The 20,760-nt window shown below is 43.3% G+C and overlaps 1 protein-coding gene across 1 annotated transcript in view; it reads right to left on the bottom strand.

Moving 5' to 3' along the window:
• The window catches only part of drg2 (developmentally regulated GTP binding protein 2), an 85,010-nt gene that overhangs the window by 35,723 nt on the left and 28,527 nt on the right, over nucleotides 1-20,760 (bottom strand). Inside the window, 1 exon segment of the mRNA XM_065016211.1 lies at nucleotides 2,844-2,928. Within this exon segment, the coding sequence (XP_064872283.1) occupies nucleotides 2,844-2,928 (85 nt within the window).

The following is a 20,760-nucleotide window of genomic DNA, read 5'->3' as shown; positions in this document are numbered from 1 at the left end:
TATTAATAGCTCAGAGATAACACAGTGCTCTACATAACAGAGATAACAGTGCTCTATATTAATAGCTCAGAGATAACACAGTGCTCTATATTAATAGCTCAGAGATAACACAGTGCTCTAGCCCAGAGATAACACAGTGCTCTATATTAATAGCTCAGAGAACAGTGCTCTATATTAATAGCTCAGAGATAACACAGTGCTCTACATTAATAGCTCAGAGATAACACAGTGCTCTACATTAATAGCTCAGAGATAACACAGTGCTCTATAACACAGTGCTCTATATTAATAGCTCAGAGATAACACAGTGCTCTACACAGTGCTCTAATAGCTCAGAGATAACACAGTGCTCTATAACACAGTGCTCTATAACACAGTGCTCTATATTAATAGCTCAGAGATAACACAGTGCTCTATAACACAGTGCTCTATAACACAGTGCTCTATATTAATAGCTCAGAGATAACACAGTGCTCTATAACACAGTGCTCTATAACACAGTGCTCTAATATATTAATAGCTCAGAGATAACACAGCGCTCTAGTGCTCTATATTAATAGCTCAGAGATAACACAGTGCTCTATAACACAGTGCTCTACATTAATAGCTCAGAGATAACACAGTGCTCTATATTAATAGCTCAGAGATAACACAGTGCTCTATATTAATAGCTCAGAGATAACACAGTGCTCTATAACACAGTGCTCTATATTAATAGCTCAGAGATAACACAGTGCTCTATATTAATAGCTCAGAGATAACACAGTGCTCTATAACACAGTGCTCTATATTAATAGCTCAGAGATAACACAGTGCTCTACATTAATAGCTCAGAGATAACACAGTGCTCTATAACACAGTGCTCTATATTAATAGTTCAGAGATAACACAGTGCTCTAACACAGTATTAATAGCTCAGAGATAACACAGTGCTCTATATTAATAGCTCAGAGATAACACAGTGCTCTATAACACAGTGCTCTATAACACAGTGCTCTATATTACACAGTGCTCTATAACACAGTGCTCAGATAACACAGTGCTCTATAACACAGTGCTCTACATTAATAGCTCAGAGATAACACAGTGCTCTATAACACAGTGCTCTATATGAATAGCTCAGAGATAACACAGTGCTCTACATTAATAGCTCAGAGATAACACAGTGCTCTATATTAATAGCTCAGAGATAACACAGTGCTCTACATTAATAGCTCAGAGATAACACAGTGCTCTACATTAATAGCTCAGAGATAACACAGTGCTCTATATTAATAGCTCAGAGATAACACAGTGCTCTATAACACAGTGCTCTATATTAATAGCTCAGAGATAACACAGTGCTCTATAACACAGTGCTCTATATTAATAGCTCAGAGATAACACAGTGCTCTATAACACAGTGCTCTATATTAATAGCTCAGAGATAACACAGTGCTCTATATTAATAGCTCAGAGATAACACAGTGCTCTATATTAATAGCTCAGAGATAACACAGTGCTCTATATTAATAGCTCAGAGATAACACAGTGCTCTATATTAATAGCTCAGAGATAACACAGTGCTCTATATTAATAGCTCAGAGATAACACAGTGCTCTATATTAATAGCTCAGAGATAACACAGTGCTCTATATTAATAGCTCAGAGATAACACAGTGCTCTATATTAATAGCTCAGAGATAACACAGTGCTCTATAACACAGTGCTCTATATTAATAGCTCAGAGATAACACAGTGCTCTATAACACAGTGCTCTATATTAATAGCTCAGAGATAACACAGTGCTCTATATTAATAGCTCAGAGATAACACAGTGCTCTATAACACAGTGCTCTATATTAATAGTTCAGAGATAACACAGTGCTCTATAACACAGTGCTCTATATTAATAGCTCAGAGATAACACAGTGCTCTATATTAATAGCTCAGAGATAACACAGTGCTCTATATTAATAGCTATTACAGTGCTCTATAACACAGTGCTCTATATTACAGTAGCTCTAGATAACACAGTGCTCTATATTAATAGTTCAGAGATAACACAGTGCTCTATAACACAGCGCTCTACATTAATAGCTCAGAGATAACACAGCGCTCTACAACACAGTGCTCTACATTAATAGCTCAGAGATAACACAGTGCTCTACATTAATAGCTCAGAGATAACACAGTGCTCTACATTAATAGCTCAGAGATAACACAGTGCTCTACATTAATAGCTCAGAGATAACACAGTGCTCTATAACATAACACAGTGCTCTATAATAATAGCTCAGAGATAACACAGTGCTCTATATTAACTAACTATAACACAGTGCTCTATATTAATAGCTCAGAGATAACACAGTGCTCTATAACACAGTGCTCTATAACTAGCTCAGAGATAACACAGTGCTCTATAACACAGTGCTCTATAACACAGTGCTCTATATTAATAGCCCAGAGATAACACAGTGCTCTATAACACAGTGCTCTATATTAATAGCTCAGAGATAACACAGTGCTCTATATTAATAGCTCAGAGATAACACAGTGCTCTATATTAATAGCTCAGAGATAACACAGTGCTCTATATTAATAGCTCAGAGATAACACAGTGCTCTATATTAATCCCACCCACTTTATTAAGAGGTAACAAAAGCCTCTCAGGAGTACCACCAGGGGAGCGATCAGCAGGACGCACTGTGTTAGAACGTTCAGATAGATAGAAATACATTATGTAGAACAAACATGCCTCTCAGACATGTATAGCAAGGCTCAACTTGTGTCATCTGTATCTGTAACGTTCAACACCGTTTGGCTACTGAACGTGGCAGCGACCCCCCTCTACAGTAGAGAACCATCACGGAAACCAGTTACTGTACCTTGGGAAGCTCCTTCTATGATTCCTGGCAGATCCAGCAGCTGGATGTTGGCTCCATTATACTGCAGGACAACAGGATGGGTTATTATACACTACTGTCAGCTGGATGTTGGCTCCATTATACTGCAGGACAACAGGATGGGTTATTATACACTACTGTCAGCTGGATGTTGGCTCCATTATACTGCAGGATGGGTCATTATACACTACTGTCAGCTGGATGTTGGCTCCATTATACTGCAGGATGGGTCATTATACACTACTGTCAGCTGGATGTTGGCTCCATTATACTGCAGGATGGGTTATTATACACTACTGTCAGCTGGATGTTGGCTCCATTATACTGCAGGATGGGTTATTATACACTACTGTCAGCTGGATGTTGGCTCCATTATACTGCAGGACAACAGGATGGGTTATTATACACTACTGTCAGCTGGATGTTGGCTCCATTATACTGCAGGACAACAGGACGGGTCATTATACACTACTGTCAGCTGGATGTTAGCTCCATTATACTGCAGGATGGGTCATTATACACTACTGTCAGCTGGATGTTGGCTCCATTATACTGCAGGACAACAGGATGGGTTATTATACACTACTGTCAGCTGGATGTTGGCTCCATTATACTGCAGGACAACAGGATGGGTTATTATACACTACTGTCAGCTGGATGTTGGCTCCATTATACTGCAGGATGGGTTATTATACACTACTGTCAGCTGGATGTTGGCTCCATTATACTGCAGGATGGGTTATTATACACTACTGTCAGCTGGATGTTGGCTCCATTATACTGCAGGATGGGTCATTATACACTACTGTCAGCTGGATGTTGGCTCCATTATACTGCAGGATGGGTTATTATACACTACTGTCAGCTGGATGTTGGCTCCATTATACTGCAGGATGGGTTATTATACACTACTGTCAGCTGGATGTTGGCTCCATTATACTGCAGGATGGGTTATTATACACTACTGTCAGCTTGATGTTGGCTCCATTATACTGCAGGATGGGTTATTATACACTACTGTCAGCTGGGATGTTGGCTCCATTATACTGCAGGACAACAGGATGGGTTATTATACACTACTGTCAGCTGGATGTTGGCTCCATTATACTGCAGGACAACAGGATGGGTTATTATACACTACTGTCAGCTGGGATGTTGGCTCCATTATACTGCAGGACAACAGGATGGGTTATTCTACACTACTGTCAGCTGGATGTTGGCTCCATTATACTGCAGGACAACAGGATGGGTTATTATACACTACTGTCAGCTGGATGTTGGCTCCATTATACTGCAGGATGGGTTATTATACACTACTGTCAGCTGGGATGTTGGCTCCATTATACTGCAGGATGGGTCATTATACACTACTGTCAGCTGGATGTTGGCTCCATTATACTGCAGGACAACAGGATGGGTTATTATACACTACTGTCAGCTGGATGTTGGCTCCATTATACTGCAGGACAACAGGATGGGTTATTATACACTACTGTCAGCTGGATGTTGGCTCCATTATACTGCAGGACAACAGGATGGGTCATTATACACTACTGTCAGCTGGATGTTGGCTCCATTATACTGCAGGATGGGTCATTATACACTACTGTCAGCTGGATGTTAGCTCCATTATACTGCAGGACAACAGGATGGGTCATTATACACTACTGTCAGCTGGATGTTGGCTCCATTATACTGCAGGATGGGTTATTTATACTGCTACTGTCAGCTGGATGTTGGCTTATACCATGGGTTATATACTGCAGGACATTACAGGATGGATGGGTTATTATACACTACTGTCAGCTGGATGTTGGCTCCATTATACTGCAGGACAACAGGATGGGTTATTATACACTACTGTCAGCTGGATGTTGGCTCCATTATACTGCAGGACAACAGGATGGGTTATTATACACTACTGTCAGCTGGATGTTGGCTCCATTATACTGCAGGACAACAGGATGGGTTATTATACACTACTGTCAGCTGGATGTTGGCTCCATTATACTGCAGGATGGGTTATTATACACTACTGTCAGCTGGATGTTGGCTCCATTATACTGCAGGATGGGTTATTATACACTACTGTCAGCTGGATGTTGGCTCCATTATACTGCAGGATGGGTTATTATACACTACTGTCAGCTGGATGTTGGCTCCATTATACTGCAGGATGGGTCATTATACACTACTGTCAGCTGGATGTTGGCTCCATTATACTGCAGGATGGGTTATTATACACTACTGTCAGCTGGATGTTGGCTCCATTATACTGCAGGATGGGTCATTATACACTACTGTCAGCTGGATGTTGGCTCCATTATACTGCAGGATGGGTTATTATACACTACTGTCAGCTGGATGTTGGCTCCATTATACTGCAGGATGGGTTATTATACACTACTGTCAGCTGGATGTTGGCTCCATTATACTGCAGGATAACAGGATGGGTTATTATACACTACTGTCAGCTGGATGTTGGCTCCATTATACTGCAGGACAACAGGATGGGTCATTATACACTACTGTCAGCTGGATGTTGGCTCCATTATACTGCAGGATGGGTTATTATACACTACTGTCAGCTGGATGTTGGCTCCATTATACTGCAGGACAACAGGATGGGTTGTTATACACTACTGTCAGCTGGATGTTGGCTCCATTATACTGCAGGACAACAGGATGGGTCATTATACACTACTGTCAGCTGGATGTTGGCTCCATTATACTGCAGGACAACAGGATGGGTTATTAGAGATACACTACTGTCAGCTGGATGTTGGCTCCATTATACTGCAGGACAACAGGATGGGTTATTATACACTACTGTCAGCTGGATGTTGGCTCCATTATACTGCAGGACAACAGGATGGGTTATTATACACTACTGTCAGCTGGATGTTGGCTCCATTATACTGCAGGATGGGTTATTATACACTACTGTCAGCTGGATGTTGGCTCCATTATACTGCAGGATGGGTCATTATACACTACTGTCAGCTGGATGTTGGCTCCATTATACTGCAGGACAACAGGATGTTATTATACACTACTGTCAGCTGGATGTTGGCTCCATTATACTGCAGGACAACAGGATGGGTCATTATACACTACTGTCAGCTGGATGTTGGCTCCATTATACTGCAGGACAACAGGATGGGTTATTATACACTACTGTCAGCTGGATGTTGGCTCCATTATACTGCAGGATGGGTCATTATACACTACTGTCAGCTGGATGTTGGCTCCATTATACTGCAGGATGGGTCATTATACACTACTGTCAGCTGGATGTTGGCTCCATTATACTGCAGGATGGGTTATTATACACTACTGTCAGCTGGATGTTGGCTCCATTATACTGCAGGATGGGTTATTATACACTACTGTCAGCTGGATGTTGGCTCCATTATACTGCAGGACAACAGGATGGGTTATTATACACTACTGTCAGCTGGATGTTGGCTCCATTATACTGCAGGACAACAGGATGGGTCATTATACACTACTGTCAGCTGGATGTTGGCTCCATTATACTGCAGGATGGGTCATTATACACTACTGTCAGCTGGATGTTGGCTCCATTATACTGCAGGACAACAGGATGGGTTATTATACACTACTGTCAGCTGGATGTTGGCTCCATTATACTGCAGGACAACAGGATGGGTTATTATACACTACTGTCAGCTGGATGTTGGCTCCATTATACTGCAGGATGGGTTATTATACACTACTGTCAGCTGGATGTTGGCTCCATTATACTGCAGGATGGGTTATTATACACTACTGTCAGCTGGATGTTGGCTCCATTATACTGCAGGATAACACAGTGCTCTATGGGTCATTATACACTACTGTCAGCTGGATGTTGGCTCCATTATACTGCAGGATGGGTTATTATACACTACTGTCAGCTGGATGTTGGCTCCATTATACTGCAGGATGGGTTATTATACACTACTGTCAGCTGGATGTTGGCTCCATTATACTGCAGGATGGGTTATTATACACTACTGTCAGCTGGATGTTGGCTCCATTATACTGCAGGATGGGTTATTATACACTACTGTCAGCTGGATGTTGGCTCCATTATACTGCAGGATGGGTTATTATACACTACTGTCAGCTGGATGTTGGCTCCATTATACTGCAGGACAACAGGATGGGTTATTATACACTACTGTCAGCTGGATGTTGGCTCCATTATACTGCAGGACAACAGGATGGGTTATTATACACTACTGTCAGCTGGATGTTGGCTCCATTATACTGCAGGATGGGTTATTATACACTACTGTCAGCTGGATGTTGGCTCCATTATACTGCAGGATGGGTTATTATACACTACTGTCAGCTGGATGTTGGCTCCATTATACTGCAGGACAACAGGATGGGTTATTATACACTACTGTCAGCTGGATGTTGGCTCCATTATACTGCAGGACAACAGGATGGGTTATTATACACTACTGTCAGCTGGATGTTGGCTCCATTATACTGCAGGACAACAGGATGGGTTATTATACACTACTGTCAGCTGGATGTTGGCTCCATTATACTGCAGGATGGGTTATTATACACTACTGTCAGCTGGATGTTGGCTCCATTATACTGCAGGACAACAGGATGGGTTATTATACACTACTGTCAGCTGGATGTTGGCTCCATTATACTGCAGGACAACAGGATGGGTTATTATACACTACTGTCAGCTGGATGTTGGCTCCATTATACTGCAGGATGGGTTATTATACACTACTGTCAGCTGGATGTTGGCTCCATTATACTGCAGGACAACAGGATGGGCTCCATTATACTGCAGGACAACAGGATGGGTTATTATACACTACTGTCAGCTGGATGTTGGCTCCATTATACTGCAGGATGGGTTATTATACACTACTGTCAGCTGGATGTTGGCTCCATTATACTGCAGGACAACAGGATGGGTTATTATACACTACTGTCAGCTGGATGTTGGCTCCATTATACTGCAGGACAACAGGATGGGTTATTATACACTACTGTCAGCTGGATGTTGGCTCCATTATACTGCAGGACAACAGGATGGGTTATTATACACTACTGTCAGCTGGATGTTGGCTCCATTATACTGCAGGACAACAGGATGGGTTATTATACACTACTGTCAGCTGGATGTTGGCTCCATTATACTGCAGGATGGGTTATTATACACTACTGTCAGCTGGATGTTGGCTCCATTATACTGCAGGATGGGTTATTATACACTACTGTCAGCTGGATGTTGGCTCCATTATACTGCAGGATGGGTTATTATACACTACTGTCAGCTGGATGTTGGCTCCATTATACTGCAGGATGGGTTATTATACACTACTGTCAGCTGGATGTTGGCTCCATTATACTGCAGGATGGGTTATTATACACTACTGTCAGCTGGATGTTGGCTCCATTATACTGCAGGATGGGTCATTATACACTACTGTCAGCTGGATGTTGGCTCCATTATACTGCAGGATGGGTTATTATACACTACTGTCAGCTGGATGTTGGCTCCATTATACTGCAGGATGGGTTATTATACACTACTGTCAGCTGGATGTTGGCTCCATTATACTGCAGGACAACAGGATGGGTTATTATACACTACTGTCAGCTGGATGTTGGCTCCATTATACTGCAGGACAACAGGATGGGTCATTATACACTACTGTCAGCTGGATGTTGGCTCCATTATACTGCAGGATGGGTTATTATACACTACTGTCAGCTGGATGTTGGCTCCATTATACTGCAGGACAACAGGATGGGTTATTATACACTACTGTCAGCTGGATGTTGGCTCCATTATACTGCAGGACAACAGGATGGGTCATTATACACTACTGTCAGCTGGATGTTGGCTCCATTATACTGCAGGACAACAGGATGGGTTATTATACACTACTGTCAGCTGGATGTTGGCTCCATTATACTGCAGGATGGGTCATTATACACTACTGTCAGCTGGATGTTGGCTCCATTATACTGCAGGATGGGTCATTATACACTACTGTCAGCTGGATGTTGGCTCCATTATACTGCAGGATGGGTTATTATACACTACTGTCAGCTGGATGTTGGCTCCATTATACTGCAGGATGGGTTATTATACACTACTGTCAGCTGGATGTTGGCTCCATTATACTGCAGGATGGGTTATTATACACTACTGTCAGCTGGATGTTGGCTCCATTATACTGCAGGATGGGTTATTATACACTACTGTCAGCTGGGATGTTGGCTCCATTATACTGCAGGATGGGTCATTATACACTACTGTCAGCTGGATGTTGGCTCCATTATACTGCAGGACAACAGGATGGGTTATTATACACTACTGTCAGCTGGATGTTGGCTCCATTATACTGCAGGACAACAGGATGGGTTATTATACACTACTGTCAGCTGGATGTTGGCTCCATTATACTGCAGGATGGGTCATTATACACTACTGTCCGCTGGATGGGTCCATTATACTAGGATGGGTTATTATACACTACTGTCAGCTGGATGTTGGCTCCATTATACTGCAGGACAACAGGATGGGTTATTATACACTACTGTCAGCTGGATGTTGGCTCCATTATACTGCAGGACAACAGGATGGGTTATTATACACTACTGTCAGCTGGATGTTGGCTCCATTATACTGCAGGACAACAGGATGGGTTATTATACACTACTGTCAGCTGGATGTTGGCTCCATTATACTGCAGGACAACAGGATGGGTTATTATACACTACTGTCAGCTGGATGTTGGCTCCATTATACTGCAGGATGGGTTATTATACACTACTGTCAGCTGGATGTTGGCTCCATTATACTGCAGGACAACAGGATGGGTTATTATACACTACTGTCAGCTGGATGTTGGCTCCATTATACTGCAGGACAACAGGATGGGTTATTATACACTACTGTCAGCTGGATGTTGGCTCCATTATACTGCAGGATGGGTCATTATACACTACTGTCAGCTGGATGTTGGCTCCATTATACTGCAGGACAACAGGATGGGTCATTATACACTACTGTCAGCTGGATGTTGGCTCCATTATACTGCAGGATGGGTTATTATACACTACTGTCAGCTGGATGTTGGCTCCATTATACTGCAGGACAACAGGATGGGTTATTATACACTACTGTCAGCTGGATGTTGGCTCCATTATACTGCAGGACAACAGGATGGGTTATTATACACTACTGTCAGCTGGATGTTGGCTCCATTATACTGCAGGACAACAGGATGGGTTATTATACACTACTGTCAGCTGGATGTTGGCTCCATTATACTGCAGGACAACAGGATGGGTTATTATACACTACTGTCAGCTGGATGTTGGCTCCATTATACTGCAGGATGGGTTATTATACACTACTGTCAGCTGGATGTTGGCTCCATTATACTGCAGGATGGGTTATTATACACTACTGTCAGCTGGATGTTGGCTCCATTATACTGCAGGATGGGTTATTATACACTACTGTCAGCTGGATGTTGGCTCCATTATACTGCAGGATGGGTCATTATACACTACTGTCAGCTGGATGTTGGCTCCATTATACTGCAGGATGGGTTATTATACACTACTGTCAGCTGGATGTTGGCTCCATTATACTGCAGGATGGGTTATTATACACTACTGTCAGCTGGATGTTGGCTCCATTATACTGCAGGATGGGTTATTATACACTACTGTCAGCTGGATGTTGGCTCCATTATACTGCAGGATGGGTTATTATACACTACTGTCAGCTGGATGTTGGCTCCATTATACTGCAGGACAACAGGATGGGTTATTATACACTACTGTCAGCTGGATGTTGGCTCCATTATACTGCAGGACAACAGGATGGGTCATTATACACATGTTGGCTACTGTCAGCTGGATGTTGGCTCCATTATACTGCAGGATGGGTTATTATACACTACTGTCAGCTGGATGTTGGCTCCATTATACTGCAGGACAACAGGATGGGTTATTATACACTACTGTCAGCTGGATGTTGGCTCCATTATACTGGACAACAGGATGGGTCATTATACACTACTGTCAGCTGGATGTTGGCTCCATTATACTGCAGGACAACAGGATGGGTTATTATACACTACTGTCAGCTGGATGTTGGCTCCATTATACTGCAGGATGGGTCATTATACACTACTGTCAGCTGGATGTTGGCTCCATTATACTGCAGGATGGGTCATTATACACTACTGTCAGCTGGATGTTGGCTCCATTATACTGCAGGATGGGTTATTATACACTACTGTCAGCTGGATGTTGGCTCCATTATACTGCAGGATGGGTTATTATACACTACTGTCAGCTGGATGTTGGCTCCATTATACTGCAGGACAACAGGATGGGTTATTATACACTACTGTCAGCTGGATGTTGGCTCCATTATACTGCAGGACAACAGGACGGGTCATTATACACTACTGTCAGCTGGATGTTGGCTCCATTATACTGCAGGACAACAGGATGGGTTATTATACACTACTGTCAGCTGGATGTTGGCTCCATTATACTGCAGGATGGGTTATTATACACTACTGTCAGCTGGATGTTGGCTCCATTATACTGCAGGATGGGTCATTATACACTACTGTCAGCTGGATGTTGGCTCCATTATACTGCAGGATGGGTTATTATACACTACTGTCAGCTGGATGTTGGCTCCATTATACTGCAGGATGGGTTATTATACACTACTGTCAGCTGGATGTTGGCTCCATTATACTGCAGGATGGGTTATTATACACTACTGTCAGCTGGATGTTGGCTCCATTATACTGCAGGATGGGTTATTATACACTACTGTCAGCTGGATGTTGGCTCCATTATACTGCAGGACAACAGGATGGGTTATTATACACTACTGTCAGCTGGATGTTGGCTCCATTATACTGCAGGACAACAGGATGGGTCATTATACACTACTGTCAGCTGGATGTTGGCTCCATTATACTGCAGGATGGGTGGGTTATTATACACTACTGTCAGCTGGATGTTGGCTCCATTATACTGCAGGACAACAGGATGGGTTATTATACACTACTGTCAGCTGGATGTTGGCTCCATTATACTGCAGGACAACAGGGGTTATTATACACTACTGGCTGGATGTTATTATACACTACTGTCAGCTGGATGTTGGCTCCATTATACTGCAGGATGGGTTATTATACACTACTGTCAGCTGGATGTTGGCTCCATTATACTGCAGGATGGGTTATTATACACTACTGTCAGCTGGATGTTGGCTCCATTATACTGCAGGATGGGTTATTATACACTACTGTCAGCTGGATGTTGGCTCCATTATACTGCAGGATGTTGGCTTATACTAGGATGGGTTATTATACACTACTGTCAGCTGGATGTTGGCTCCATTATACTGCAGGATGGGTTATTATACACTACTGTCAGCTGGATGTTGGCTCCATTATACTGCAGGACAACAGGATGGGTTATTATACACTACTGTCAGCTGGATGTTGGCTCCATTATACTGCAGGACAACAGGATGGGTCATTATACACTACTGTCAGCTGGATGTTGGCTCCATTATACTGCAGGACAACAGGATGGGTTATTATACACTACTGTCAGCTGGATGTTGGCTCCATTATACTGCAGGATGGGTCATTATACACTACTGTCAGCTGGATGTTGGCTCCATTATACTGCAGGATGGGTCATTATACACTACTGTCAGCTGGATGTTGGCTCCATTATACTGCAGGATGGGTTATTATACACTACTGTCAGCTGGATGTTGGCTCCATTATACTGCAGGATGGGTTATTATACACTACTGTCAGCTGGATGTTGGCTCCATTATACTGCAGGACAACAGGATGGGTTATTATACACTACTGTCAGCTGGATGTTGGCTCCATTATACTGCAGGACAACAGGATGGGTCATTATACACTACTGTCAGCTGGATGTTGGCTCCATTATACTGCAGGATGGGTTATTATACACTACTGTCAGCTGGATGTTGGCTCCATTATACTGCAGGACAACAGGATGGGTTATTATACACTACTGTCAGCTGGATGTTGGCTCCATTATACTGCAGGACAACAGGATGGGTTATTATACACTACTGTCAGCTGGATGTTGGCTCCATTATACTGCAGGATGGGTTATTATACACTACTGTCAGCTGGATGTTGGCTCCATTATACTGCAGGATGGGTTATTATACACTACTGTCAGCTGGATGTTGGCTCCATTATACTGCAGGATGGGTCATTATACACTACTGTCAGCTGGATGTTGGCTCCATTATACTGCAGGATGGGTTATTATACACTACTGTCAGCTGGATGTTGGCTCCATTATACTGCAGGATGGGTTATTATACACTACTGTCAGCTGGATGTTGGCTCCATTATACTGCAGGATGGGTTATTATACACTACTGTCAGCTGGATGTTGGCTCCATTATACTGCAGGATGGGTTATTATACACTACTGTCAGCTGGATGTTGGCTCCATTATACTGCAGGACAACAGGATGGGTTATTATACACTACTGTCAGCTGGATGTTGGCTCCATTATACTGCAGGACAACAGGATGGGTTATTATACACTACTGTCAGCTGGATGTTGGCTCCATTATACTGCAGGACAACAGGATGGGTTATTATACACTACTGTCAGCTGGATGTTGGCTCCATTATACTGCAGGATGGGTTATTATACACTACTGTCAGCTGGGATGTTGGCTCCATTATACTGCAGGATGGGTCATTATACACTACTGTCAGCTGGATGTTGGCTCCATTATACTGCAGGACAACAGGATGGGTTATTATACACTACTGTCAGCTGGATGTTGGCTCCATTATACTGCAGGACAACAGGATGGGTTATTATACACTACTGTCAGCTGGATGTTGGCTCCATTATACTGCAGGATGGGTCATTATACACTACTGTCCGCTGGATGTTGGCTCCATTATACTGCAGGATGGGTTATTATACACTACTGTCAGCTGGGATGTTGGCTCCATTATACTGCAGGACAACAGGATGGGTTATTATACACTACTGTCAGCTGGATGTTGGCTCCATTATACTGCAGGACAACAGGATGGGTTATTATACACTACTGTCAGCTGGATGTTGGCTCCATTATACTGCAGGACAACAGGATGGGTTATTATACACTACTGTCAGCTGGATGTTGGCTCCATTATACTGCAGGACAACAGGATGGGTTATTATACACTACTGTCAGCTGGATGTTGGCTCCATTATACTGCAGGATGGGTTATTATACACTACTGTCAGCTGGATGTTGGCTCCATTATACTGCAGGACAACAGGATGGGTTATTATACACTACTGTCAGCTGGATGTTGGCTCCATTATACTGCAGGATGGGTCATTATACACTACTGTCAGCTGGATGTTGGCTCCATTATACTGCAGGACAACAGGATGGGTCATTATACACTACTGTCAGCTGGATGTTGGCTCCATTATACTGCAGGATGGGTTATTATACACTACTGTCAGCTGGATGTTGGCTCCATTATACTGCAGGACAACAGGATGGGTTATTATACACTACTGTCAGCTGGATGTTGGCTCCATTATACTGCAGGACAACAGGATGGGTTATTATACACTACTGTCAGCTGGATGTTGGCTCCATTATACTGCAGGACAACAGGATGGGTTATTATACACTACTGTCAGCTGGATGTTGGCTCCATTATACTGCAGGACAACAGGATGGGTTATTATACACTACTGTCAGCTGGATGTTGGCTCCATTATACTGCAGGATGGGTTATTATACACTACTGTCAGCTGGATGTTGGCTCCATTATACTGCAGGATGGGTTATTATACACTACTGTCAGCTGGATGTTGGCTCCATTATACTGCAGGATGGGTTATTATACACTACTGTCAGCTGGATGTTGGCTCCATTATACTGCAGGATGGGTCATTATACACTACTGTCAGCTGGATGTTGGCTCCATTATACTGCAGGATGGGTTATTATACACTACTGTCAGCTGGATGTTGGCTCCATTATACTGCAGGATGGGTTATTATACACTACTGTCAGCTGGATGTTGGCTCCATTATACTGCAGGATGGGTTATTATACACTACTGTCAGCTGGATGTTGGCTCCATTATACTGCAGGATGGGTTATTATACACTACTGTCAGCTGGATGTTGGCTCCATTATACTGCAGGACAACAGGATGGGTTATTATACACTACTGTCAGCTGGATGTTGGCTCCATTATACTGCAGGACAACAGGATGGGTTATTATACACTACTGTCAGCTGGATGTTGGCTCCATTATACTGCAGGACAACAGGATGGGTTATTATACACTACTGTCAGCTGGATGTTGGCTCCATTATACTGCAGGATGGGTTATTATACACTACTGTCAGCTGGGATGTTGGCTCCATTATACTGCAGGATGGGTTATTATACACTACTGTCAGCTGGATGTTGGCTCCATTATACTGCAGGACAACAGGATGGGTTATTATACACTACTGTCAGCTGGATGTTGGCTCCATTATACTGCAGGATGGGTTATTATACACTACTGTCAGCTGGATGTTGGCTCCATTATACTGCAGGATGGGTTATTATACACTACTGTCAGCTGGATGTTGGCTCCATTATACTGCAGGATGGGTTATTATACACTACTGTCAGCTGGGATGTTGGCTCCATTATACTGCAGGACAACAGGATGGGTTATTATACACTACTGTCAGCTGGATGTTGGCTCCATTATACTGCAGGACAACAGGATGGGTTATTATACACTACTGTCAGCTGGATGTTGGCTCCATTATACTGCAGGACAACAGGATGGGTTATTATACACTACTGTCAGCTGGATGTTGGCTCCATTATACTGCAGGACAACAGGATGGGTTATTATACACTACTGTCAGCTGGATGTTGGCTCCATTATACTGCAGGATGGGTTATTATACACTACTGTCAGCTGGATGTTGGCTCCATTATACTGCAGGACAACAGGATGGGTTATTATACACTACTGTCAGCTGGATGTTGGCTCCATTATACTGCAGGATGGGTTATTATACACTACTGTCAGCTGGATGTTGGCTCCATTATACTGCAGGACAACAGGATGGGTCATTATACACTACTGTCAGCTGGATGTTGGCTCCATTATACTGCAGGATGGGTTATTATACACTACTGTCAGCTGGATGTTGGCTCCATTATACTGCAGGACAACAGGATGGGTTATTATACACTACTGTCAGCTGGATGTTGGCTCCATTATACTGCAGGACAACAGGATGGGTTATTATACACTACTGTCAGCTGGATGTTGGCTCCATTATACTGCAGGACAACAGGATGGGTTATTATACACTACTGTCAGCTGGATGTTGGCTCCATTATACTGCAGGACAACAGGATGGGTTATTATACACTACTGTCAGCTGGATGTTGGCTCCATTATACTGCAGGATGGGTTATTATACACTACTGTCAGCTGGATGTTGGCTCCATTATACTGCAGGATGGGTTATTATACACTACTGTCAGCTGGATGTTGGCTCCATTATACTGCAGGATGGGTTATTATACACTACTGTCAGCTGGATGTTGGCTCCATTATACTGCAGGATGGGTCATTATACACTACTGTCAGCTGGATGTTGGCTCCATTATACTGCAGGATGGGTTATTATACACTACTGTCAGCTGGATGTTGGCTCCATTATACTGCAGGATGGGTCATTATACACTACTGTCAGCTGGATGTTGGCTCCATTATACTGCAGGATGGGTTATTATACACTACTGTCAGCTGGATGTTGGCTCCATTATACTGCAGGATGGGTTATTATACACTACTGTCAGCTGGATGTTGGCTCCATTATACTGCAGGACAACAGGATGGGTTATTATACACTACTGTCAGCTGGATGTTGGCTCCATTATACTGCAGGACAACAGGATGGGTCATTATACACTACTGTCAGCTGGATGTTGGCTCCATTATACTGCAGGATGGGTTATTATACACTACTGTCAGCTGGATGTTGGCTCCATTATACTGCAGGACAACAGGATGGGTTGTTATACACTACTGTCAGCTGGATGTTGGCTCCATTATACTGCAGGACAACAGGATGGGTCATTATACACTACTGTCAGCTGGATGTTGGCTCCATTATACTGCAGGACAACAGGATGGGTTATTATACACTACTGTCAGCTGGATGTTGGCTCCATTATACTGCAGGATGGGTCATTATACACTACTGTCAGCTGGATGTTGGCTCCATTATACTGCAGGATGGGTCATTATACACTACTGTCCTCAGCTGGATGTTGGCTCCATTATACTGCAGGATGGGTTATTATACACTACTGTCAGCTGGATGTTGGCTCCATTATACTGCAGGATGGGTTATTATACACTACTGTCAGCTGGATGTTGGCTCCATTATACTGCAGGACAACAGGATGGGTTATTATACACTACTGTCAGCTGGATGTTGGCTCCATTATACTGCAGGACAACAGGATGGGTCATTATACACTACTGTCAGCTGGATGTTGGCTCCATTATACTGCAGGATGGGTCATTATACACTACTGTCAGCTGGATGTTGGCTCCATTATACTGCAGGACAACAGGATGGGTTATTATACACTACTGTCAGCTGGATGTTGGCTCCATTATACTGCAGGACAACAGGATGGGTTATTATACACTACTGTCAGCTGGATGTTGGCTCCATTATACTGCAGGATGGGTTATTATACACTACTGTCAGCTGGATGTTGGCTCCATTATACTGCAGGATGGGTTATTATACACTACTGTCAGCTGGATGTTGGCTCCATTATACTGCAGGATGGGTCATTATACACTACTGTCAGCTGGATGTTGGCTCCATTATACTGCAGGATGGGTTATTATACACTACTGTCAGCTGGATGTTGGCTCCATTATACTGCAGGATGGGTTATTATACACTACTGTCAGCTGGATGTTGGCTCCATTATACTGCAGGATGGGTTATTATACACTACTGTCAGCTGGATGTTGGCTCCATTATACAACAGGATGGGTTATTATACACTACTGTCAGCTGGATGTTGGCTCCATTATACTGCAGGACAACAGGATGGGTTATTATACACTACTGTCAGCTGGATGTTGGCTCCATTATACTGCAGGACAACAGGATGGGTTATTATACACTACTGTCAGCTGGATGTTGGCTCCATTATACTGCAGGATGGGTTATTATACACTACTGTCAGCTGGATGTTGGCTCCATTATACTGCAGGATGGGTTATTATACACTACTGTCAGCTGGATGTTGGCTCCATTATACTGCAGGATGGGTTATTATACACTACTGTCAGCTGGATGTTGGCTCCATTATACTGCAGGATGGGTCATTATACACTACTGTCAGCTGGATGTTGGCTCCATTATACTGCAGGATGGGTTATTATACACTACTGTCAGCTGGATGTTGGCTCCATTATACTGCAGGGTGGGTCATTATACACTACTGTCAGCTGGATGTTGGCTCCATTATACTGCAGGATGGGTTATTATACACTACTGTCAGCTGGATGTTGGCTCCATTATACTGCAGGATGGGTTATTATACACTACTGTCAGCTGGATGTTGGCTCCATTATACTGCAGGACAACAGGATGGGTTATTATACACTACTGTCAGCTGGATGTTGGCTCCATTATACTGCAGGACAACAGGATGGGTCATTATACACTACTGTCAGCTGGATGTTGGCTCCATTATACTGCAGGATGGGTTATTATACACTACTGTCAGCTGGATGTTGGCTCCATTATACTGCAGGACAACAGGATGGGTTGTTATACACTACTGTCAGCTGGATGTTGGCTCCATTATACTGCAGGACAACAGGATGGGTCATTATACACTACTGTCAGCTGGATGTTGGCTCCATTATACTGCAGGACAACAGGATGGGTTATTATACACTACTGTCAGCTGGATGTTGGCTCCATTATACTGCAGGATGGGTCATTATACACTACTGTCAGCTGGATGTTGGCTCCATTATACTGCAGGATGGGTCATTATACACTACTGTCAGCTGGATGTTGGCTCCATTATACTGCAGGATGGGTTATTATACACTACTGTCAGCTGGATGTTGGCTCCATTATACTGCAGGATGGGTTATTATACACTACTGTCAGCTGGATGTTGGCTCCATTATACTGCAGGACAACAGGATGGGTTATTATACACTACTGTCAGCTGGATGTTGGCTCCATTATACTGCAGGACAACAGGATGGGTCATTATACACTACTGTCAGCTGGATGTTGGCTCCATTATACTGCAGGATGGGTCATTATACACTACTGTCAGCTGGATGTTGGCTCCATTATACTGCAGGACAACAGGATGGGTTATTATACACTACTGTCAGCTGGATGTTGGCTCCATTATACTGCAGGACAACAGGATGGGTTATTATACACTACTGTCAGCTGGATGTTGGCTCCATTATACTGCAGGATGGGTTATTATACACTACTGTCAGCTGGATGTTGGCTCCATTATACTGCAGGATGGGTTATTATACACTACTGTCAGCTGGATGTTGGCTCCATTATACTGCAGGATGGGTCATTATACACTACTGTCAGCTGGATGTTGGCTCCATTATACTGCAGGATGGGTTATTATACACTACTGTCAGCTGGATGTTGGCTCCATTATACTGCAGGATGGGTTATTATACACTACTGTCAGCTGGATGTTGGCTCCATTATACTGCAGGATGGGTTATTATACACTACTGTCAGCTTGATGTTGGCTCCATTATACTGCAGGATGGGTTATTATACACTACTGTCAGCTGGGATGTTGGCTCCATTATACTGCAGGACAACAGGATGGGTTATTATACACTACTGTCAGCTGGATGTTGGCTCCATTATACTGCAGGACAACAGGATGGGTTATTATACACTACTGTCAGCTGGATGTTGGCTCCATTATACTGCAGGACAACAGGATGGGTTATTATACACTACTGTCAGCTGGATGTTGGCTCCATTATACTGCAGGACAACAGGATGGGTTATTATACACTACTGTCAGCTGGATGTTGGCTCCATTATACTGCAGGATGGGTTATTATACACTACTGTCAGCTGGGATGTTGGCTCCATTATACTGCAGGATGGGTCATTATACACTACTGTCAGCTGGATGTTGGCTCCATTATACTGCAGGACAACAGAATGGGTTATTATACACTACTGTCAGCTGGATGTTGGCTCCATTATACTGCAGGACAACAGGATGGGTTATTATACACTACTGTCAGCTGGATGTTGGCTCCATTATACTGCAGGATGGGTCATTATACACTACTGTCCGCTGGATGTTGGCTCCATTATACTGCAGGATGGGTTATTATACATTACTGTCAGCTGGGATGTTGGCTCCATTATACTGCAGGATGGGTCATTATACACTACTGTCAGCTGGATGTTAGCTCCATTATACTGCAGGACAACAGGATGGGTCATTATACACTACTGTCAGCTGGATGTTGGCTCCATTATACTGCAGGATGGGTTATTATACACTACTGTCAGCTGGATGTTGGCTCCATTATACTGCAGGACAACAGGATGGGTTATTATACACTACTGTCAGCTGGATGTTGGCTCCATTATACTGCAGGACAACAGGATGGGTTATTATACACTACTGTCAGCTGGATGTTGGCTCCATTATACTGCAGGAC

The sequence above is a fragment of the Oncorhynchus nerka genome, unplaced genomic scaffold, assembly GCF_034236695.1.
Source record: "Oncorhynchus nerka isolate Pitt River unplaced genomic scaffold, Oner_Uvic_2.0 unplaced_scaffold_1086, whole genome shotgun sequence".
Lineage (NCBI taxonomy): Eukaryota > Metazoa > Chordata > Actinopteri > Salmoniformes > Salmonidae > Oncorhynchus > Oncorhynchus nerka.
Note: the sequence above shows the minus strand (reverse complement) of the source record. Positions and strands in the feature narration are given on the sequence as shown.